We start from the raw sequence: 22482 nt of genomic DNA on the forward strand, positions 1-22482 counted from the left end.
GTCACAACCATCAGCCTTTCACTTTAAGAAGCTATGATTTGGATGATTTTACTATAAATCCCTGCCCTGAAACTCAAACCTGCCTGAACATCTCCAGACATTTTCTAGTGATTCCTGTCTATGTTGGAAACAGACAAACTTTGTGAATGCACATAAATTTACCTGAATGTCGCAAAGAGGTTTGCAAATATCCAATAATTCGTTTTTAAAAAAGGTGTTCTCACTTCTTGGCATTATTAGCTGTATTTATATATAATAATAATTTGAAGGCTGCTGAATCAATGTGCCATCTCAGGTAAGTGTTGGTAAAAGAAGAGGACATGATCAGATTTATTTTACATGCTCATCAGAGGGCCTACTGCGCTTTGAAGCAATCTAGAAGGATCTATTCAGGACTGCAGGTACGTTTTGAACCAGGAGTAGCATACTTCTCTCTTTTGGAAGCTGTAATAGGAGAAGTCTGTGAGTAACTTGTCACGTCTGATTGTACAACTCATGACATATTACTAGGTAGAAAATGCATACAAGCTCAAGTCACCTGTTGTAGGAAGTTGGCTCTGTATGCACTATGTCAAAGTAAGGAATAGTATGCACAGAGTCCAAGGGTTCTCCTTAGAGGTAAGATAGTGGCAAAAAGAGATAATACTAATGCTCCATTTTGTGGTAGTGTGGTCGAGCAGTAGGCTTATCAAAGGGGTAGTGTTAAGCATTTGTTGTACATACACCCAGGCAATAAATGAGGAACACACACTCAGAGACAATTCCAGGCCAATAGGTTTTTGTATAGAAAAATATATTTTCTTAGTTTATTTTAAGAACCACAGATTCAAATTCTACATGTAATACTTTGCATGAAAGGTATTGCAGGTAAGTACTTTAGGAACTTTGAATAATCACAATAGCATATATACTTTTCAAATAAAACACATATAGCTATTTTAAAACTGTGCAATTTTCACAGTTCCTAGGGGAGGTAAGTAATTGTTAGTTCTTGCAGGTAAGTAAACCACCTAAGGGGTTCAAGTTTGGGTCCAAGGTAGCCCACCGTTGGGGGTTCAGAGCAACCCCAAAGTTACCACACCAGCAGCTCAGGGCCGGTCAGGTGCAGAGTTCAAAGTGGTGCCCAAAACGCATAGGCTTCAATGGAGAAGGGGGTGCCCCGGTTCCGGTCTGCCAGCAGGTAGGTACCCGCGTCTTCGGAGGGCAGACCAGGGGGGTTTTGTAGGGCACCGGGGGGAGCATAAGTTAGCACAGAAAGTACACCCTCAGCGGCACGGGGGCAGCCGGGTGCAGTGTTCAAACACACGTCGGGTTTTCAATGTAAATCAATAGGAGACCAAGGGGTCTCTTCAGCGATGCAGGCAGGCAAGGGGGGGGGCTCCTCGGGGTAGCCACCACCTGGGCAAGGGAGAGGGCCTCCTGGGGGTCACTCCTGCACTGGAGTTCCGATCTTTCAGGTCCTGGGGGCCGCGGGTGCAGGGTCTTTTCCAGGCGTCGGGATCTGGGAGTCAGGCAGTCGCGGTCAGGGGGAGCCTCTGGATTCCCTCTGCAGGCATTGCTGTGGGGGCTCAGGGGGGCAACTCTGGCTACTCACGGTCTCGTAGTCGCCGGGGAGTCCTCCCTGAAGTGTTTGTTCTCAACAAGTCGAGCCGGGGGCGTCGGGTGCAGAGTTGCAAGTCTCGCGCTTCTGGCGGGAAATGCAGTTGTCTTTAAGTTGCTTCTTTGGAAACAAAGTTGCAGTCTTGGGTGAACAGGGCCGCTGTTCTCAGGAGTTTCTTGGTCCTTTTAGAGCAGGGCAGTCCTCTGAGGATTCAGAGGTCGCTGGTCCTGGGGAAAGCGTAGCTGGAGCAGTTTCTTCAGAAGGGGTGGGGGGGGAACAGGCCGGTAGAGCTGGGGCCAAAGCAGTTGGTGTCTCCGTCTTCTCTGCAGGGTTTTTCAGCTCAGCAGTCCTCTTCTTCTTAGGTTGCAGGAATCTGAGTTCCTAGGTTCTGGGGAGCCCCTAAATACAGAATTTAGGGGTGTGTTTAGGTCAGGGAGGGCAGTAGCCAATGGCTACTAGCCCTGAGGGTGGCTACACCCTCTTTGTGCCTCCTTCCAAGGGGAGGGGGTCACATTCCTATCCCTATTGGGGGGATCCTCCATCTGCAAGATGGAGGATTCCTAAAAGTCAGAGTCACTTCAGCTCAGGTTGCCTTAGGGGCTGTCCTGACTGGTCAGTGACTCCTCCTTGTTTTTCTCATTATCTCCTCCGGCCTTGCCGCCAAAAGTGGGGCCGTGGCCAGAGGGGGCGGGCAACTCCACTAGCTGGAATGCCCTGTGGTGCTGTAACAAAGGGGGTGAGCCTTTGAGGCTCACCGCCAGGTGTTACAGTCCTGCAAGGGGGAGGTGATAAGCATCTCCACCTAGTACAGGCTTTGTTACTAGCCACAGAGTGACAAAGGCACTCTCCCCATGTGGCCAGCAACATGTCTTGAGTGTGGCAGGCTGCTAAAACCAGTCAGCCTACACGGGTAGTTGGTTAAGGTTTCAGGGGGCACCTCTAAGGTGCTCTCTGGGGTGTATTTTACAATAAAATGTACACTGGCATCAGTGTGCATTTATTGTGCTGAGAAGTTTGATACCAAACTTCCCAGTTTTCAGTGTAGCCATTATGGTGCTGTGGAGTTCGTGTTTGACAGACTCCCAGACCATATACTCTTATGGCTACCCTGCACTTACAATGTCTAAGGTTTTGCTTAGACACTGTAGGGGCACAGTGCTCATGCACTGGTGCCCTCACCTATGGTATAGAGCACCCTGCATTAGGGCTGTAAGGCCTGCTAGAGGGGTGACTTATCTATACTGCATAGGCAGTGTGAGGTTGGCATGGCACCCTGAGGGGAGTGCCATGTCGACTTACTCGTTTTGTCCTCACCAGCACACACAAGCTGGCAAGCAGTGTGTCTGTGCTGAGTGAGGGGACCCCAGGGTGGCATAAGATATGCTGCAGCCCTTAGAGACCTTCCCTGACATCAGGGCCCTTGGTACCAGGGGTACCAGTTACAAGGGACTTACCTGGATGCCAGGGTGTGCCAATTGTGTAAACAAAAGTACAGGTTAGGGAAAGAACACTGGTGCTGGGGACTGGTTAGCAAGCCGCAGCACACTTTCAAATCAAAACTTAGCATCAGCAAAGGCAAAAAGTCAGGGGGTAACCATGGCAAGGAGGCATTTCCTTACACAACCCCCCCCCCCCACCCAAACAAAAGAGGATGAGACTAACCTTTCCCAAGAGAGTCTTCATTTTCTAAGTGGAAGAACCTGGAAAGGCCATCTGCATTGGCATGGGCAGTCCCAGGTCTGTGTTCTACTATAAAGTCCATTCCCTGTAGGGAGATGGACCACCTCAACAGTTTTGGATTTTCACCTTTCATTTGCATCAGCCATCTGAGAGGTCTGTGGTCAGTTTCAACTACAAAGTGAGTACCAAAGAGGTATGGTCTCAGCTTCTTCAGGGACCAAACCACAGCAAAGGCCTCCCTCTCAATGGCACTCCAACTCTGCTCACTGGGGAGTAACCTCCTGCTAATGAAAGCAACAGGGTGGTCAAGGCCATCATCATTTGTTTGGGACAAAACTGCCCCTATCCCATGTTCAGAGGCATCTGTCTGCACAATTAACTGTTTGGAGTAATCTGGAGCTTTTAGAACTGGTGCTGTGCACATTGCTTGTTTCAGGGTGTCAAAGGCCTGTTGGCATTCTACAGTCCAGTTTACCTTCTTGGGCATTTTCTTGGAGGTAAGTTCTGTGAGGGCTGTCACTATGGATCCATATCCCTTCACAAACCTCCTGTAATACCCAGTTAAGCCAAGGAATGCCCTGACTTGAGTCTGGGTTTTTGGAGCTGCCCAGTCCAGAATAGTCTGGTTCTTAGGCTGGAGTGGCTGAACTTGGCCTCCACCTACAAGGTGTCCCAAGTAAACCACAGTTCCCTGCCCTATCTGGCATTTGGATGCCTTGATAGAGAGGCCTGCTGATTGCAGAGCCTTCAGAACCTTCTTCAGGTGGACCAGGTGATCCTGCCAGTTGGAGCTAAAGACAGCAATATCATCAAGATAAGCTGCACTAAAGGACTCCAAGCCAGCAAGGACTTGATTCACCAACCTTTGGAAGGTGGCAGGGGCATTCTTTAAACCAAAGGGCATAACAGTAAACTGATAATCCCCATCAGGTGTGGAGAATGCTGTCTTTTCTTTTGCTCCAGGTGCCATTATGATTTGCCAGTACCCTGCTGTTAAGTCAAAGGTACTTAAGAATTTGGCAGCACCTAATTTGTCAATCAGTTCATCAGCCCTTGGAATGGGATGGGCATCTGTCTTGGTGACAGAATTAAGTCCTCTGTAGTCCACACAAAACCTCATCTCTCTCTTTCCATCTTTGGTGTGAGGTTTGGGGACTAAGACCACTGGGCTAGCCCAGGGGCTGTCAGAGTGCTCAATTACTCCTAATTCCAGCATCTTGTGGACTTCCACTTTGATGCTTTCCTTAACTTGGTCAGACTGTCTGAATATTTTGTTTTTGACAGGCATGCTGTCTCCTGTGTCCACATCATGGGTACACAGGTGTGTCTGACCAGGGGTTAGGGAAAAGAGCTCAGCAAACTGTTGCAGGACCTTCCTACAATCAGATTGCTGTTGGCTAGAGAGGGTGTCTGAATAGATCACTCCATCTACTGAACCATCTTTAGGGTTTGATGAGAGAAGATCAGGGAGAGGTTCACTCTCAGCTTCCTGGTCCTCATCTGTTACCATCAACAGATTCACATCAGCCCTATCATGGAAGAACTTAAGGCGGTTCACATGGATCACCCTCTTGGGGCTCCTGCTAGTGCCTAGGTCCACCAGGTAGGTGACCTGACTCTTTTTCTCTAGCACTGGGTAAGGGCCACTCCATTTGTCCTGAAGTGCCCTGGGAGCCACAGGCTCTAAAACCCAGACTTTCTGCCCTGGTTGTAATTCAACCATTGCAGCCTTTTGGTCATACCAAAACTTCTGGAGCTGTTGGCTGGCCTCAAGGTTTTTACTTGCCTTTTCCATGTACTCTGCAATCCTTGAACGTAGGCCAAGTACATAGTCCACTATGTCTTGTTTAGGCTCATGAAGAGGTCTCTCCCAGCCTTCTTTCACAAGAGCTAGTGGTCCCCTTACAGGGTGGCCAAACAGAAGTTCAAAGGGTGAGAACCCTACTCCCTTCTGAGGCACCTCTCTGTAAGCGAAAAGCAGACATGGAAAGAGGACATCCCATCTCCTTTTGAGTTTTTCAGGGAGCCCCATGATCATGCCTTTTAATGTCTTGTTGAATCTCTCAACAAGGCCATTAGTTTGTGGATGGTAGGGTGTAGTGAATTTATAAGTCACTCCACACTCATTCCACATGTGTTTCAGGTATGCTGACATGAAGTTGGTACCTCTGTCAGACACCACCTCCTTAGGGAAACCCACTCTGGTAAAGATACCAATGAGAGCCTTGGCTACTGCAGGGGCAGTAGTCGACCTAAGGGGAATAGCTTCAGGGTATCTAATAGCATGATCCACTACTACTAGTATGTACATATTCCCTGAGGCTGTGGGAGGTTCAAGTGGACCCACTATGTCCACACCCACTCTTTCAAAGGGGACCCCCACTACTGGAAGTGGAATGAGGGGGGCCTTTGGATGTCCACCTGTCTTACCACTGGCTTGACAGGTGGTACAGGAGACACAAAACTCCTTGACTTTCTGGGACATGTTGGGCCAGTAGAAGTGGTTGACTAGTCTCTCCCATGGCTTGGTTTGTCCCAAATGCCCAGCAAGAGGAATATCATGGGCTAAGGTCAGTATGAACTCTCTGAACTCCTGAGGCACTACCACTCTCCTAGTGGCACCAGGCTTGGGATCTCTTGCCTCAGTGTACAGGAGTCCATCTTCCCAATAGACCCTATGTGTTCCAGTTTTCTTGCCATTGGACTCTTCAGCAGCTTGCTGCCTAAGGCCTTCAAGAGAGGGACAGGTTTCTTGCCCCTTACACAACTGCTCCCTTGAGGGTCCCCCTGGGCCTAAGAGCTCAACCTGATAAGGTTCTAACTCCATAGGCTCAGTTCCCTCAGAGGGCAGAACTTCTTCCTGAGAAGAGAGGTTCTCTTTTTGTTGTTGTGTTGCAGCTGGTTTCCCAGTTGTCTTTCCTTTTCTCTTGGTAGGCTGGGCCCTTTTTCCAGGCTCCAGCTCTACTTTTTCACCCTGAACCTTGCACTGTGCCCTTGTCTTGACACACACCAGTTCAGGGATACCCAGCATGGCTGCATGGGTTTTCAGTTCTACCTCAGTCCATGCTGAGGACTCCAGGTCATTTCCAAGCAAACAGTCTACTGGGATATTTGAGGAGACCACCACCTGTTTCAGGCCATTGACCCCTCCCCACTCTAAAGTTACCATAGCCATGGGATGTACTTTAGTCTGATTGTCAGCGTTGGTGACTGGATAAGTTTGTCCAGCCAGGTATGGACCAGGGGAAACCAGTTTCTCTGTCACCATGGTGACACTGGCACCTGTATCCCTCAGGCCTTCTACACTTGTCCCATTAATTAAGAGCTGCTGCCTGTATTTTTGCATATTAGGGGGCCAGGCAGCCAGTGTGGCTAAATCCACCCCACCCTCTGAGACTAATGTAGCTTCAGTGTGACACCTGATTTGCTCTGGGCACACTGTTGATCCCACTTGGAGACTAGCCATTCCAGTGTTAGCTGGAGTGGAGTTGGAAGTGGTACTTTTCTTGGGACAGGCCTTGTCTCCAGTTTGGTGTCCAGGCTGATTACAGCTACGACACCAGGCCTTTTTGGGATCAAAGTTTTTACCCTTGTACCCAAAATTGTTTTGTGAAGAGGCTCTGGGCCCACCCTCCTGTGCAGGTTTTTGGGGGCCTGAAGAAGACTCTTTAATATTTTTGTTTTTGGATGTCTCAACACTCTTCCCCTGGGGAGGCTTTGTGACCCCTTTCTTTTGGTCACCCCCTGTGGAAGTCTTGGTCACCCTAGTCTTGACCCAATGGTCCGCCTTCTTTCCCAATTCTTGGGGAGAAATTGGTCCTAGGTCTACCAGAGGCTGATGCAGTTTATCATTTGAACAATTACTTAACAGGTGTTCTTTCACAAATAAATTGTACAGCCCATCATAATCATTAACACCACTGCCTTGAATCCAACCATCCAGTGTTTTCACTGAGTAGTCCACAAAATCAACCCAGGTCTGGCTCGAGGTTTTTTGAGCCCCCCTGAATCTAATTCTATACTCCTCAGTGGAGAATCCAAAGCCCTCAATCAGGGTTCCCTTCATGAGGTCATAAGATTCTGCATCTTTTCCAGAGAGTGTGAGGAGTCTATCCCTACACTTTCCAGTGAACATTTCCCAAAGGAGAGCACCCCAGTGAGATCTGCTCACTTTTCTGGTTACACAAGCCCTCTCAAAAGCTGTGAACCATTTGGTGATGTCATCACCATCTTCATATTTAGTTACAATCCCTTTAGGGATTTTCAACATGTCAGGAGAATCTCTGACCCTATTTATGTTGCTGCCACCATTGATGGGACCTAGGCCCATCTCTTGTCTTTCCCTTTCTATGGCTAGGATCTGTTTTTCCAAAGCCAATCTTTTGGCCATCCTGGCTAACAGGAGGTCCTCTTCACTGAGGCTATCCTCAGTGATTTCAGAGGTGCTGGGCCCTCTTGTGAGGGAAGCAGCATCTCTGGCTAGTATATTTGGAGACAGGGCTTGAGGGGCCCTGTTCTCCCTATGTAGGACTGGAGGGGGGGGGGTTCTCCTCCAGTTCACTATCCTCATCCTCTGGGTTGTCATCTCCAGAGGGGTTGGATTTTTCAAACTCTGCCAAAACCTCCTGGTGCTGTTGTTTGGAGGGTCTTGAGCCAATTGTGATTTTCTTTAGGTTGCAGAGTGACCTTAGCTCCCTCATCTTAAGATGGAGGTAAGGTGTGAGGTCGTGTTCCTCCACATTCATCTCTGCACTAGACATTATGCTTCTAAAAGTTGGAATACTTTTTAAGAATCTAAAACTAGTTCTAGAATCTAATTCAAACTTTCACAAAACTTTTAAACTCTAAAAGAAATGCTAACAGGGACTAACACAAGGCCCTAGCACGACTTTTAAGAATTTAGAAAAATAGTTCAAATTGCAAAAATCAATTTCTAATGACAATTTTTGGAATTTGTCGTGTGATCAGGTATTGGCTGAGTAGTCCAGCAAATGCAAAGTCTTGTACCCCACCGCTGATCCACCAATGTAGGAGGTTGGCTCTGTGTGCACTATTTCAAAGTAAGGAATAGTATGCACAGAGTCCAAGGGTTCCCCTTAGAGGTAAGATAGTGGCAAAAAGAGATAATACTAATGCTCTATTTTGTGGTAGTGTGGTCGAGCAGTAGGCTTATCAAAGGAGTAGTGTTAAGCATTTTTTGTACATACACCCAGGCAATAAATGAGGAACACACACTCAGAGACAATTCCAGCCCAATAGGTTTTTGTATAGAAAAATATCTTTTCTTAGTTTATTTTAAGAACCACAGGTTCAAATTCTACATGTAATACTTTGCATGAAAGGTATTGCAGGTAAGTACTTTAGGAACTTTGAATAATCACAATAGCATATATACTTTTCAAATAAAACACATATAGCTATTTTAAAACTAGACAGTGCAATTTTCACAGTTCCTAGGGGAGGTAAGTAATTGTTAGTTCTTGCAGGTAAGTAAACCACCTACGGGGTTCAAGTTTGGGTCCAAGGTAGCCCACCGTTGGGGGTTCAGAGCATCCCCAAAGTTACCACACCAGCAGCTCAGGGCCGGTCAGGTGCAGAGTTCAAAGTGGTGCCCAAAACGCATAGGCTTCAATGGAGAAGGGGGTGCCCCGGTTCCGGTCTGCCAGCAGGTAGGTACCCACGTCTTCGGAGGGCACCGGGGGGGACACAAGTTAGCACAGAAAGTACACCCTCAGCGGCACGGGGCGGCCGGGTGCAGTGTGCAAACACACATCGGGTTTTCAATGTAAATCAATGGGAGACCAAGGGGTCTCTTCAGCGATGCAGGCAGGCAAGGGGGGGGGTCCTCGGGGTAGCCACCACCTGGGCAAGGGAGAGAGCCTCCTGGGGGTCACTCCTGCACTGGAGTTCCGATCTTTCAGGTCCTGGGGGCCGCGGGTGCAGGGTCTTTTCCAGGCGTCGGGATCTGGGAGTCAGGCAGTCGCGGTCAGGGGGAGCCTCGGGATTCCCTCTGCAAGCGTCGCTGTGGGGGCTCAGGGGGGCCAACTCTGGCTACTCACGGTCTCGTAGTCGCCGGGGAGTCCTCCCTGAAGTGTTTGTTCTCAACAAGTCGAGCCGGGGGCGTTGGGTGCAGAGCTGCAAGTCTCACGCTTCTGGCGGGAAATGCAGGTGTCTTTAAGTTGCTTCTTTGGAAACAAAGTTGCAGTCTTGGGTGAACAGGGCCGCTGTTCTCGGGAGTTTCTTGGTCCTTTTAGAGCAGGGCAGTCCTCTGAGGATTCAGAGGTCGCTGGTCCTGGGGAAAGCGTCGCTGGAGCAGTTTCTTCAGAAGGGGGGGGGACAGGCCAGTAGAGCTGGGGCCAAAGCAGATGGTGTCTCTGTCTTCTCTGCAGGGTTTTTCAGCTCAGCAGTCCTCTTCTTCTTAGGTTGCAGGAATCTGAGTTCCTAGGTTCTGGGGAGCCCCTAAATACAGAATTTAGGGGTGTGTTTAGGTCAGGGAGGGCAGTAGCCAATGGCTACTAGCCCTGAGGGTGGCTACACCCTCTTTGTGCCTCCTCCCAAGGGGAGGGGGTCACATTCCTATCCCTATAGGGGGGATCCTCCATCTGCAAGATGGAGGATTCCTAAAAGTCAGAGTCACTTCAGCTCAGGTTGCCTAATGGGCTGTCCTGACTGGTCAGTGACTCCTCCTTGTTTTTCTCATTATCTCCTCCGGCCATGCTGCCAAAAGTGGGGCCGTGGCCGGAGGGGGCGGGCAACTCCACTAGCTGGAATGCCCTGTGGTGCTGTAACAAAGGGGGTGAGCCTTTGAGGCTCACCGCCAGGTGTTACAGTCCTGCAAGGGGGAGGTGATAAGCATCTCCACCCAGTACAGGCTTTGTTACTAGCCACAGAGTGACAAAGGCACTCTCCCCATGTGGCCAGCAACATGTCTTGAGTGTGGCAGGCTGCTAAAACCAGTCAGCCTACACGGGTAGTTGGTTAAGGTTTCAGGGGGCACCTCTAAGGTGCCCCTGGGGTGTATTTTACAATAAAATGTACACTGGCATCAGTGTGCATTTATTGTGCTGAGAAGTTTGATACCAAACTTCCCAGTTTTCAGTGCAGCCATTATGGTGGTGTGGAGTTCGTGTTTGACAGACTCCCAGACCATATACTCTTATGGCTACCCTGCACTTACAATGTCTAAGGTTTTGCTTAGACACTGTAGGGGCACAGTGCTCATGCACTGGTGCCCTCACCTATGGTATAGTGCACTCTGCCTTAGGGCTGTAAGGCCTGCTAGAGGGGTGACTTATCTATACTGCATAGGCAGTGTGAGGTTGGCATGGCACCCTGAGGGGAGTGCTATGTCGACTTACTCGTTTTGTCCTCACCAGCACACACAAGCTGGCAAGCAGTGTGTCTGTGCTGAGTGAGGGGTCCCCAGGGTGGCATAAGATATGCTGCAGCCCTTAGAGACCTTCCCTGGCATCAGGGCCCTTGGTACCAGGGGTACCAGTTACAAGGGACTTACCTGGATGCCAGGGTGTGCCAATTGTGTAAACAAAAGTACAGGTTAGAGAAAGAACACTGGTGCTGGGGCCTGGTTAGCAGGCCTCAGCACACTTTCAAATCAAAACTTAGCATCAGCAAAGGCAAAAAGTCAGGGGGTAACCATGCCAAGGAGGCATTTCCTTACACCTGTCTTATAAGGCTCTTGTCTTATTTTCTGTAGTATTTTCCTAAATATAGAGAGTCAAACAGATCTGTTGGGTGCATCTTTTAGTCTATAGCCACATTTATGTAAATTACATATTATTTTGTGTTTGCCAAAATAATATGTGGGTACTTCTCATTTTCATAGAATAGCAAGTTGGCCATTGCAAAATAAGTAATCCTGCTAAAAAAAAAGCTTGAGACGGTCACACTTGAGTATTTAAAGTGTAAGGGCAAAGATGGAGTTAGGCACTTAGAAGAGTTTAGTGTTTTACACCAGGAAGAGGAAAAGACAAACTGTATTGGACTAGGTACCATTATCTTAGACAATATCAATTAATAAGATGATCTTTGAAGAAATTAAGGGGTCGATGTACTAAATACAGGTCTGGAGATCAACACAGATAACACCAAGCTAATGTTTTTAAATCCACATAGACCATTTAAGGACCAATTTGTCATGGGGATGGGGCCCACTGGAGATGGTCGACTCTTTTCCCCATTTGGGTATTACACGCTCCAAAGACACATCTGGAAACTCCACTTTGATAGAGCTGTGCTGAAGCTCAGGCAAATTACAGGCGTCCTCTATAAAGGATTTTGTTCTTCTCACTCGAGACAAATTCTCCTGGCCCTTCATATTTACGAAGCTAAAGCTGTGGCCTTGGCCCTTTATGGGTCAGGATTATGGGCTTTCTTGAATGTTGATTTGTTTGTAGGTGGAGAGAACAAATGTATTTGTTAACTTACTTCTCTTCCCTCTGTCACCCCTTTGCATCCACTCCACTATGATTTGGACCTGAAATGTCTAGCGGACAAAGCTAGGTTCCATCCTGTTTTGTTTTGGATGTGGCTGAGGACCATGCCTTAGATAGACCATTATGCATAAGCATTACAAGATCTCATGGCGGCTGACAACTTTCTCAATGTACCCTGGCTCTTGCATATTAGAAAATCACTAGACACTCTTGTGCTGATAGACCTTTGGGAACATCCTGCCTCTTCAATGTTCCCACCCAAAAACATACTGAAGTCATGTTTTTGGAAAAGTGTAGTGGTGACGATACCAGACAGGCTACTTCTGCCAGGCATTTTAATTACTTTCTTGATTTTAAGCCTGGCAGTAGGTATCAGCTGTTTTGGAGCATGGGGACTGTTCCTCTTGACCAGAAATTCTACTTCCAGTTCGACGTGGGTACCTAGCTGCTACGGTCTTTTTCTGCAAGGTGGTCTTCTGGGTCATTATTTGTCTGCCTAGTTTGTACCCGTTCAGCGGACAGTATGGTGCACGTCTTTTTTGTTTGCCCGACCTATGCAGCATTTGGCTGGCTCCTATCTGCAGCCGTTTAGGTGTGCCCAAGCATTGTTTGGCACCATGTATCTTGAGGTATGATTCTAGTCCCACAAATCTGCACAAATGGAAGCAAGACACTTGCTGCTCATAAATGGAAATACTTTAAATAAATAAATGTATGCACACTTGGTTTAACAAGTGCTGGGTTCGGAACTGACCTGCAAACCAGTGCATTTCTTTGAACCACCAGAAAACTGCATCTTATTGTGAAGATGCACTTTTTTTAAATACAGCATTCATCAGTTGCTGACTCATGCACAATTGTTATCTCCAAATGAGTGAACAATTGCCAAAAAATTGCTGCAAATACGGCCAAGTATAAATGAGGCTACAAGCATTATATGTAAAAACCCAGAGGCAGAAGTCTAGTGGAACAAAACCAGGATTGTCCTGTTCCCTTCCCTTAAAGTGTGTCCCACACAATAAATGAAAACAAGGCAAACCTATCAAGCTGGATTTGACACTCCAGCAGGATTTGACACTTTAGTGTCAAAAAAGATACTCACAGCTCCACTCTGCAAAATTCTATGAGGCTCAGAAGAGTTAGCACTGCCCATTCAGGATAGCCTATTGTTTACTCCTGGGAAACATTTCACAAATATTTCATACCTAGTCAAATACTAATCACCGGCTGGGAGATGGGACAGCAAACCAAAATTAACCACCAAGACCTTCAGGCAGGGAATAAGTAACTTTCTAAAATGTACTGTTCCTTAGCATTTGTTAAAAATCTGATTTCAACATTGTATTGGGATTTTAATAAATATTGAAAGTAGTTGTTTAATTATTTTTGCAGCTAATCTAATTCCCACAATAGAGTATTATGATATTAATAAGTACTCAGGTTATCTACAGAAGACGGCTAGGCCTGCCACAGTGCAGAATAGCCTTATGGTACTAGTCACTGTAAGGTTATGTACTCTAGTATTCTCATAGGACAGTCAGGGCCTTCCACAGTGAAAATAGCTTGTAAGGCCTTGTCAATGTAGCAACATAACATTACAATTCTTCATATCCCACTTTTAAATACAATGCACTCTGCCTTTTGGCCTACAATGCCTACGTAGGAGTAACTTTTTAATATTTAGTATGGAAATTCTGAACCGTTAAAAGCGTTTATTTTGACAGGTCGAAATGACGTTTTAACACTGCTAAAAGTCTGGGTACACAGGATAGCCCTGCAGCCATGTTTGCACTGCCACTGTAGTGGAATGCACAAGAGATGCTGCAGTCCACTGGGGGCATTTAACTTCTGAGCCCTGGATAAACTTTGCACCGTATTCTTGGGACTTATATATAAATTAAATATTCCAATTAAGAATATGCAGTTTTTACCATGTTTAAAGATAGAGCACAAGCACTTTTCCACTGGTTAGCAGGGTTAAAGTACACAGACTTCTAAAGTCAGCAAAAATATAGGGTCCAGCAAAAGTTTTAAAAAAACTGAGTGACCACGCAGAAACATTAGATTTCCTACATTTATCTACTTCTAAAATGGGATTAGTACATTAGAAAAAGCATTTTTACAGTTGCAAAACCCAAACGTGAATGTTTGCCACCAAAAAATGCTTTCTGCTTCTAGTCCAAAGTTATTCAAGAAGACATTATTTCCAGGCACAGCTTAAGTGAATACAAACCATTGTGAATTTCTAAACATATAAATTGCTTCAACTGTACTCCTTACTAATGATTGTACTTTCATACTTTGACTTATATAGGTTAGCTAAATAGGGGTACATTTTAATATACACCGTATCCGCTTTGTCAGAAATGTAATAAAAGACATATCAAAGAACACTGGCTTTCAATGAGACACATAGCTAAGACACGGTTGATGGAGATAGTATTACAAATCAACGTCTCTTAAAATCACTAAAACGGTGTAAACATCGTCGTCATGTTTATCAAAACCGTATTCTTGATCTGCCTCTACTCTTAAAGAGAGCATTTTCTTAATATAAAAACGTATCCATTCTTAAATATCGGAATTGTTTTTGTCTTTTGCTATAATTTGCAGTGAGTATGTGAGCATATATGTGCATTAACCAAATCTGCGTCCTTACAAAGAATACGTTTTCAGATAAATTGTGTGAACACCGTGGCAGTGACGAGCTGTTCAGTTCAGAAAGATAATCAAGTTTCGAGTAGGGTAACCCTTATTCAGCTTAGGGAGCCTGAACTGAGTAATACGGTTTCCCTGAAAAAGCCCGAAAAGTGCACCAGTCAGTCCAAAGTCTTCTGAATGTACATTCATATAAAAACGTGTTTTAGTTAAGTGAAAAATTGTACAGTGAAAAAACTTATGATTAACCCGCGATGTTTTAAGTATAGAGCACAAGTATACCGTGTCTTATTAGAGGAATCGAGTCATGGTCTTCTCGCACCAATTACGCACCCGCGAAAGTTACCAATTACGCACACGGAAAACTTGCCTGTTATGTTCACACGTCTAAAACAATGCAGTTATGCATCTCCCCAATGAAAGCATTTTATTTCCATTGCTTGCTGTATTACTCTTGGAAAACGGGAAACGGGGAAAGGATATTTGTCATTATTAATTCATCTGTTTATCGTTTTTACCACACATCGACCTCCCGCAGAGGCTCGTTGTGGGCAGCAGTACTGCGATTACGAGGGTGATTGACAATGTTTGGTGCAACAATAAGAGCCTTACCTGATGGCAGTTGTAGACGCTGTGCACATTAGGAATAGGACCAGCACCATGAGGACACCCGTCACCCCGGGAACTAAAACATAAATGCAAAGCAATTTAGACTCTATTAGCGAACCCCGCAGCGCGCTGGCGCGTTAGTCACCCCAGCAGCACACCAGTGCTCCTCTGCTTAGAATTCATATCAACACGCTTTGCAGTGACAGCCCTGCTTGCTTTATGCCGTGGTTAATCCGAAAAGAAATCTTAGATTCTCTTCTATATCTCCATGGTGACGCGTCCACCAGAAGCGCTTTCTATTTTTGCCACCTCGCCATGAACACCATAAAGACAAAGCAACTATTTCTGAGAGTTGACGGGTTGCAAGATATGATAATTAGACGCCGAACCCGGGATGTTGCTCAGTGGCGTAACGCAAAATCAAGGGGCCTCCCTGCATGTGATGAGGGAACCCGGTGAGTCTCCCAAATGGCATAGATATTAATTGGTTTTGGGCTTAATAGGCGCCTCCTGTGACCCCACCCCTTTCCCCACACTGCAGTGGCCTGCTGAGAAAGCAGAGGGCTTTCCCCAGCATTTAACTGCACTCCACGTAAGGAAGTCCAGTGCTGCAGAAAAGGGCAACACATTTTTTGTTTGCCTTAAGGTCAACCAGAATTGTAAAGTATGATCTTTGCATGCTTCCCTCTAATAGCACATACCCTGTTTTTAGAAATAGAGAAATATATACGGTAATGGTGCTCTGGAAATACAGCGTTCTGCTTACTAGAGCTACACAGAAGCATGTCGGAGGCAACCCGCATTCGCCATCGGTCCTTCATCTCCAAATTTCAGGTGAGAAAATAAAAACCTGTGCTTTCCAACCCCTCAGTAGTAGTCACTGCCAACTTGTGGTGATATCAGACAAGTCGCTGTTTCGCCCAATTTATTTTTGAATAGCAAAACTCAATGAGCCCGATTCACAAGGGTAAACAGACTAAAAGTCTAAGTTTACACCAAAAGTCTTTGTTTAGACTTTAAGTCTAACTTTACTTATAGTAAAGTTAGACTTTTGGTTTAAGTTTAGACTTTTGGTTTAAACTTACACCAAACATCTAAACTTACTCCCAAAAGTCTCGAGTAAAGTTAGAATTGTGGTCTAAGTTAAATCTTTTGGTGTAAACTTACATCAAACGTCTAATCTTAGACAAAACGTCTAACTTTACTGTAAGTAAAGTTAGACTTTAGGTCTAAATTTAAGACTTTTGGTGTCAACTTAGACTTTGTGAATCAGGCCCAATGTATATGTCTAAACACAAAACACAGAACAAGTGCTACAATATGATGTGAATTTGAAGGAAATTGCACTACCTGGGATGGAATCTATAATTATTTCTAAAACCAGCTCACTGTCCACTTATCATTTCTACTTCACATCTCTTTTATGGAGCATTTTAATAGGTATTTGTTGTTCTTCTGTGATGCTCTATGTGCAACGATCGAGCCCAAATGTGGGTTCCATGCTTGTTGCATCTTGGGATCCAAACTGAACCCTACAAATGAGAAACAAAAGGCTGAAAAGGGTCTAAGAAACTGTTCTCCCATTCAGTGGGGATGTGGCCTGCTAAGGCAGGACCAAGACCAGTTTTCATATGGTTGTTACACATCTGAATCGCAAAAAGGGTTAACAATCATGGACTGGAATGTGCTCCAAGTTATTCCCAATGGCTGAGACCTTTACAGTAAATCCAATCATTGTCTTTTGCTGCTTCATTTTAACAAGTGTGCCATTACCTCAAAAAAGAAAAACACAGCTCAGGCCTATAACAAATTTAGCCCAATGTATCTGAAAAACTCACAACTCCCCTCCACGGTCACTATGTTCAGTAATTAATTTCTGTTTGTTGGGCAAACATGCCATGGAACTGTCTGACATTATATTTGATGTCGACCTACCTGCTATTTATTGCTGAACCATGGACTCAAGAACCATCCAACCCAAACTAACTACTCACAACTCATAATTTCGTTCAGATTTTCTATCATTAGTCATAACTTAAGAGAACTATACTCAAACTCTCATCCACCTCAATGTGAATTCAACCAGAACCTGAGCTTCCTTCCAGCTCCCTGAGCTGGAAATTAGTAAATGGATTAAGACCAACCTGTTTAACTCAAATACAAATAAGTCTGTGGTACTGTAGGACGCTGGGTTTGGGCTGCAGTATCCCCCCACTTTTTGGCTGTTTTTTTATGCAACTTTGACTGAAGTGCTCTGGGTTCCTGCTAATCAGGTCACCAGTGCCAGTGTTCTTTCCCCAAAAACAAGACACTTGATCGCCAAGTGGCCAGGCCATTTTGCACCTCTATAAGTCCATAAAAACAGTAGTCCTATATCTAGGGCACGGGTACTGAATCGGGGCCTTAAGAGCTGTGGCCCAACTTGTGCCACACTAAGGGACCTCTCACCAACCTCATGCAGACTGCCATTGCAGGCTGCGTGACAAGGTGCTCCCTAAAAGTGACAACACAACATCTCACACAGCCTGTGTGCCATGTCCCTTAAATACTGCATGTATTATTTGTAAGTCACCCTTACTGCAGGTCTTACAGTCCTAAGGCAGGGTGCATTACATTCCATGTGTGGACATATCTAAAAGAGCAGATATGCCCCTATTACATCTTTGTTGATTCTTAGATATAGTTAGTGTGCAGTGAAGCCATTTTAAATACATGTGCTGGACACTGGTCAATAAGAGTTCCCCAGCTACATGATGGCTTCACTGAAACTAGGGATATTTGGTATCAAACATCTCATATTAATAAACCCTCAAAGAGTCCAGTAATGTATGTATTCATACATGCCTCCAGAGGGCACCTCAGAGGTGCCCCGTGAAAACCTATCAACTGCCAGTGAGCTCACTGGCTAGTTCTAGCCAGCCTGCTACCGACAGACGAGAATCCGACCCCCCAAGAGTGAGATCCTTTGCTCTCTGGATGTCAGAAACAAAGCCTGCTCTGGCTGGGATGTTAACACACCCCTACAAACAGGATGACCCGCAAATCTGCATTCCAAGGCAGGAGGCTTCAAAGAAGCCCAGTACCTTTAGTATGCAGAGATGGCTCTCCTCAGAGGAGGATGCAGACCCACCTGGCCCCAAAGCCCATCTGGTACTTGAACAGGTGGGAACATTAGCTATGTAGGAGATGTGTGGCATTTCCAGGCTGGACACACCCCTAGGGTTACCAGCCTGAAGTGGACACAGCCTAGGAAATTCCACCATCTTGTGAGTGGTGGAATGTAGGACCTCTGGACAGGGTGATGCCCACTGTACACAGGAAGTGGTCATGTAGGAGGTGTAGTGACCCCAAGGATAAGTAGTCCATTGGATACTACCCTTCACTCCCCTTAATGCTCCTTAAATTGAGTTTTTAGGGGACCCAGATACCAGGAAAACAGTTCTTCACTGGACACAAAAGAAGGAGTGGACAAGAAGCCTGCTGAACCTGAGGAACAATGAGCACAACTGACTTGGAGCAAACCCTGCTAGCCTACGTGTTGCACCTGACCCTCAAGGATCAACTGACCTGTGCTGCAGCCTCCAAGAACTTGGCAGAGCTGCCACTGCTTTGCAAATCGCCAAAAACTCCCTTGGAGCAGAAGAGCTGCTTCCCTGGAACTGCAGGAAACCAAAAAAAGAACTGTGAGGACCGGGACCACCCAACCCAGACACTGGATTTCACCAATGCACCCAAGGTGCCTAGCCAGAGCTGTAGTGGGTCAGTGGTGTTAGTTTGGTCCCCAGGCCCTCTGAAGATGAAGGCCACCTTGACTGCATCCACTGTAGACTTCACAATGGCGTCTGAAGCCTGTTTCTGCAGACCTACCTGCAACCACGAGTGACTAGGAGATAAAGGCCCAATGCTCCAGGACACCTCGACACCCCCCCGCCCCGGTCCAAGGAGAAGAGAATCACGGGTCCCCCACATCTCCAAGCCTTTAGAGACCTAAGCCAACTTGTTGGCTTGGTAGGACTGGACGCCAGACCATGCCTGCAGACTGTTTCTGCGGGCCCCCTGCAACCACAAGCAACTGTCGCACCAGACCGATGCCAGAACACATCACTGCTCCTGAGCCCCACAGCCTGAGAAGTGGACAGATGGTGTCTCCATATGCCTGAGGACCTCAAGTGTCAAGTCCCAGTGTGGGTTCTCTTGGACTTACCTTCCACTACATCCCTGCAACACTTTTGTGACCAGACCGATCCCCTAAAACTTACACAGGGCACCCAATTCTGAACTGCACTCCTGGACCCGGCTGCCCAACTGCCACCTGAGGTGACCAGTTAGTGTGGCCTTGGATCTTGACCCCTACTTAAGTCCAGGAGATTGGTCCCAAAAGTCGCTGTACCATACCTGTATGCAGTGCTTGTTCCTCCTTTGAAAAATGCACTGTTAACCTGATTCCGGTCATCTTGGTATCAAAGTTTATATAAAAGTATGTGTTATTTTTAGAAACTGTTGTTGGATTTCTTTATTGAGTGTGTGTCTCACTTACTGTACTAGTGTGTGCCTTACATGCTTAGCACTACCCTCTGATATGCCTAACTGTTCGACCACACTACCACAAAAGAGAGCAGGATGTCATTTGTGCCTCTGTGATACACCTGGGGCTTGCCTGGACTCTGCACACTGTACCTCGTTTTGTCCACTATATAAATAGCCAGCTTCCTATAGATACACATCATTGGAGCAAGTCGTTCAATGCGGCTACAGGGATGTTGCCCTTTCAGCATCAGTTACTCACCTATCCCAGTGAATTCTGTGCTGTGCACAAGCATGGCTTTCTATTTGAGCAATCACTCTTTATAGTTAATCAGATTAACAAACTCTCCAATTCTGGCTTTCTTCTACTGAAAATCTTATGCAAAATGATTCCTTTCTTGCAGTTCCATTCACACATCACTGTAGTTTACATCTACTGGTCTACAGCAGTAATGCAGAATTGCAGGAAACTCTTATGCACATTGCCCTGATCAGTCTATTGACTTGGCATTCACCAGCGACCACTAGAGAGAGTACATGGATGGGAAGTTTTAACATTTTGCATTTCCCATTTCTATGTGCTACAAATCGATCTATCTGATTTGCCCAATTTCTGAAAAAAATCACTCCGTTTGTTGTTTTAGTTCCCATTCATGTGAGGAACTTGCTTTCCTGCTTAACATGTCAGTCTCTGTGTTTTGAACTCCTGGTGGGTGTACAACTACTAGTGTTATTCTTCCCCAAGTGGTCTACTTCCACATGTCCTGAGATAACTGGGATGGTGTATGCAACCTTCATCACCACCCTCCACCCCTGATTGTTGAGGTACAACATCATAGTCATGTTGTCTGTTTGTACTTGAACCTTTTTAACCCTGATTTGTGTCTAGAAGGTCTTTGGGACCAAAAAGCCTGTCTTCAGCAAAACTATGTTTATTTGTTTCACTGCCTCTTCTTGGCTTGATAGGGCCCTTTGTTTTCCCATCTGTGCTCTACACCCAGAGAGGTATGCATCTGTTGTGATGGTTACTGATGGAGTTGGTCGTTTGAAAGGTGTACCCGCTGTTATATTCTTTATTTTTCATCACTGTATGCCTCTTTGTATCATCCCTGTGGCAACCACTAGATACTTCCAACTCCCAGATCCTGAGACCACTGACATTGTAGCCTATCCTAGAGAGTGGTCTCATGTGTAACCTTGCTTGTGCCATAAGGGGTATGCAATATGTCATGATGTTCATTAGCTTCCTCACTGTTCTCCCCATCAGAGATTGCTCCTTCTGGTAAAGGCAGGTTTGCTCTGTCAGTATCAGTGTCTGTGACTGCGTTTTAGTTATGCTGATAAAACTTGGATTTTGGTAAAGGTTTCATTTTTTTAACTGTAAGGTACTTGGGGCGGGGGGGAGGGGGTTAATTATTTCTGTGTGTTTGAGTTACAATCCTGTCAGAGTTCATACTCATTGAACATGGTGAGTCAGTTCAGAGTGGGGAATCTTTGGCAGCAATTTTGTGTGGGCTACGTGCAAGTCAGATCCTGCTCTATGCCCAAACCACTATAAAAACGGGCCGATGCAAAAACGCACTGCATAATCGTACCGGATCTGAGCATTTGCTATGCTCTTCAATTGCACCTACAGCCTCTAAAATGAAATTTTAATTTGTGTCCTATTTTCGGGGGCCTGTAACTGCGTTTTACTTATGCTGATAAAACTTGGGTTTCGGTAAAGGTTTTTTTTTTTTTTTATTATTTTTTTTTTTTAACTGTGGGGTGCTATGGGGGAGTACTTGTCTCTGTATGCTTGAGTTGTGAGCCTGTTAGAGTTTGTACTCATTGAAAATAGTGATTCAGTTCAGATTTGGAAATCTTTAGTGGCCATTTTAGATGGGCTTCATGTAAATCATGTCAGTACTTAGGTGCGGATCCTTCTATGTGCCCAATCCACTATAAAAACAGGGCCGATGCGTGCAGTGGCCGCAAAGGCGCACCTAAGGCAAGCTCTTCTGTGCCTGTCTGCACCTGGACAGCACCAGGATTCAGTATACGGTACACTTCTATGGAGTTATTGAGACTGACACTAATCATGCCAAACGAATGGCGCCACCCATTGGATGTAACCAAAATGAACCCCCTTTGTGGAAAGTGAGGTTTCGCACACCTAGTCTCGCACCCCAAGCATATAATGAAGGTAAGAGTGAGAATGTACAACCCCCCCCCCCCAAGGGTGGTACATTTTTATTCTCTTAATTTTATTACAAGACCGGAGGTTCATATTATGCGTTCTTTTCTTACTTTATTAAACACAGCAGCTAAGAAACTACAAATCCCAGAAACCCTGGGAAAGAAACTACAACATATCATCATAAAGAGGGTAACCAATCACACATCGAGTATAATTATCTTGACTGAGAGCAACAAGCCCTCTTTCTTGCTGCTCGCAATCAAGATAAGTACCCTGCTCGCTTTATTTAATATATTTTTCATGCGTAATGTGTATATTTAATATATATATTTAGTATTTGACTCTTTGTTTACCTTGCTTTTAATGTGTATGCCTCGCTCCACCTGCGCGTTCTATCGCACGTGCTGTTTTTCCTGAGGCATTTCTCACTCTGCCATTACGCTTGAACGGCTGTTTTACAGAGCTCTTCCCCTTGCGAGGCCTCGGGCTATTTGGCTCTCGCTAGCAGCATTCTTCACTCAGCTGCCTTCCGGGTGTCCCCTCTTCCCTCAGGGGCGTTCCTGGTTCTCCGGCAGCTTTCTCCCTGGCTCCGCCCTGACACACCCCCTCTGGCCTCAGCTTTTTTAACCCCTGCATGTCTGTTTTTTGGTTCCCATAGTTTTAATAGCCTATGGTGTTTTTTCCATCGTTCTTCTACGTTTTCAGTGGTGATATTTGCTAAATATTTTAATTTATGTTTATTACTGTTTACTTTCCATATTAGCTTATAATGTCTGGGG

At 45.8% G+C, this 22482-nt stretch overlaps 1 protein-coding gene across 2 annotated transcripts in view; it reads right to left on the reverse strand.

Annotated features, from left to right (window-relative positions):
• Positions 1–22482, reverse strand: part of NOX4 (NADPH oxidase 4) — a 759149-nt gene that overhangs the window by 500462 nt on the left and 236205 nt on the right. For both annotated transcript variants that reach the window (XM_069204008.1, XM_069204009.1), the window contains exon 7: positions 15004–15076. In XM_069204008.1, the coding sequence (XP_069060109.1) occupies positions 15004–15076 (73 nt within the window). The remainder of the gene's footprint in view (positions 1–15003; positions 15077–22482) is intronic.

The sequence above is a fragment of the Pleurodeles waltl genome, chromosome 8, assembly GCF_031143425.1.
Source record: "Pleurodeles waltl isolate 20211129_DDA chromosome 8, aPleWal1.hap1.20221129, whole genome shotgun sequence".
Taxonomy (NCBI): domain Eukaryota; kingdom Metazoa; phylum Chordata; class Amphibia; order Caudata; family Salamandridae; genus Pleurodeles; species Pleurodeles waltl.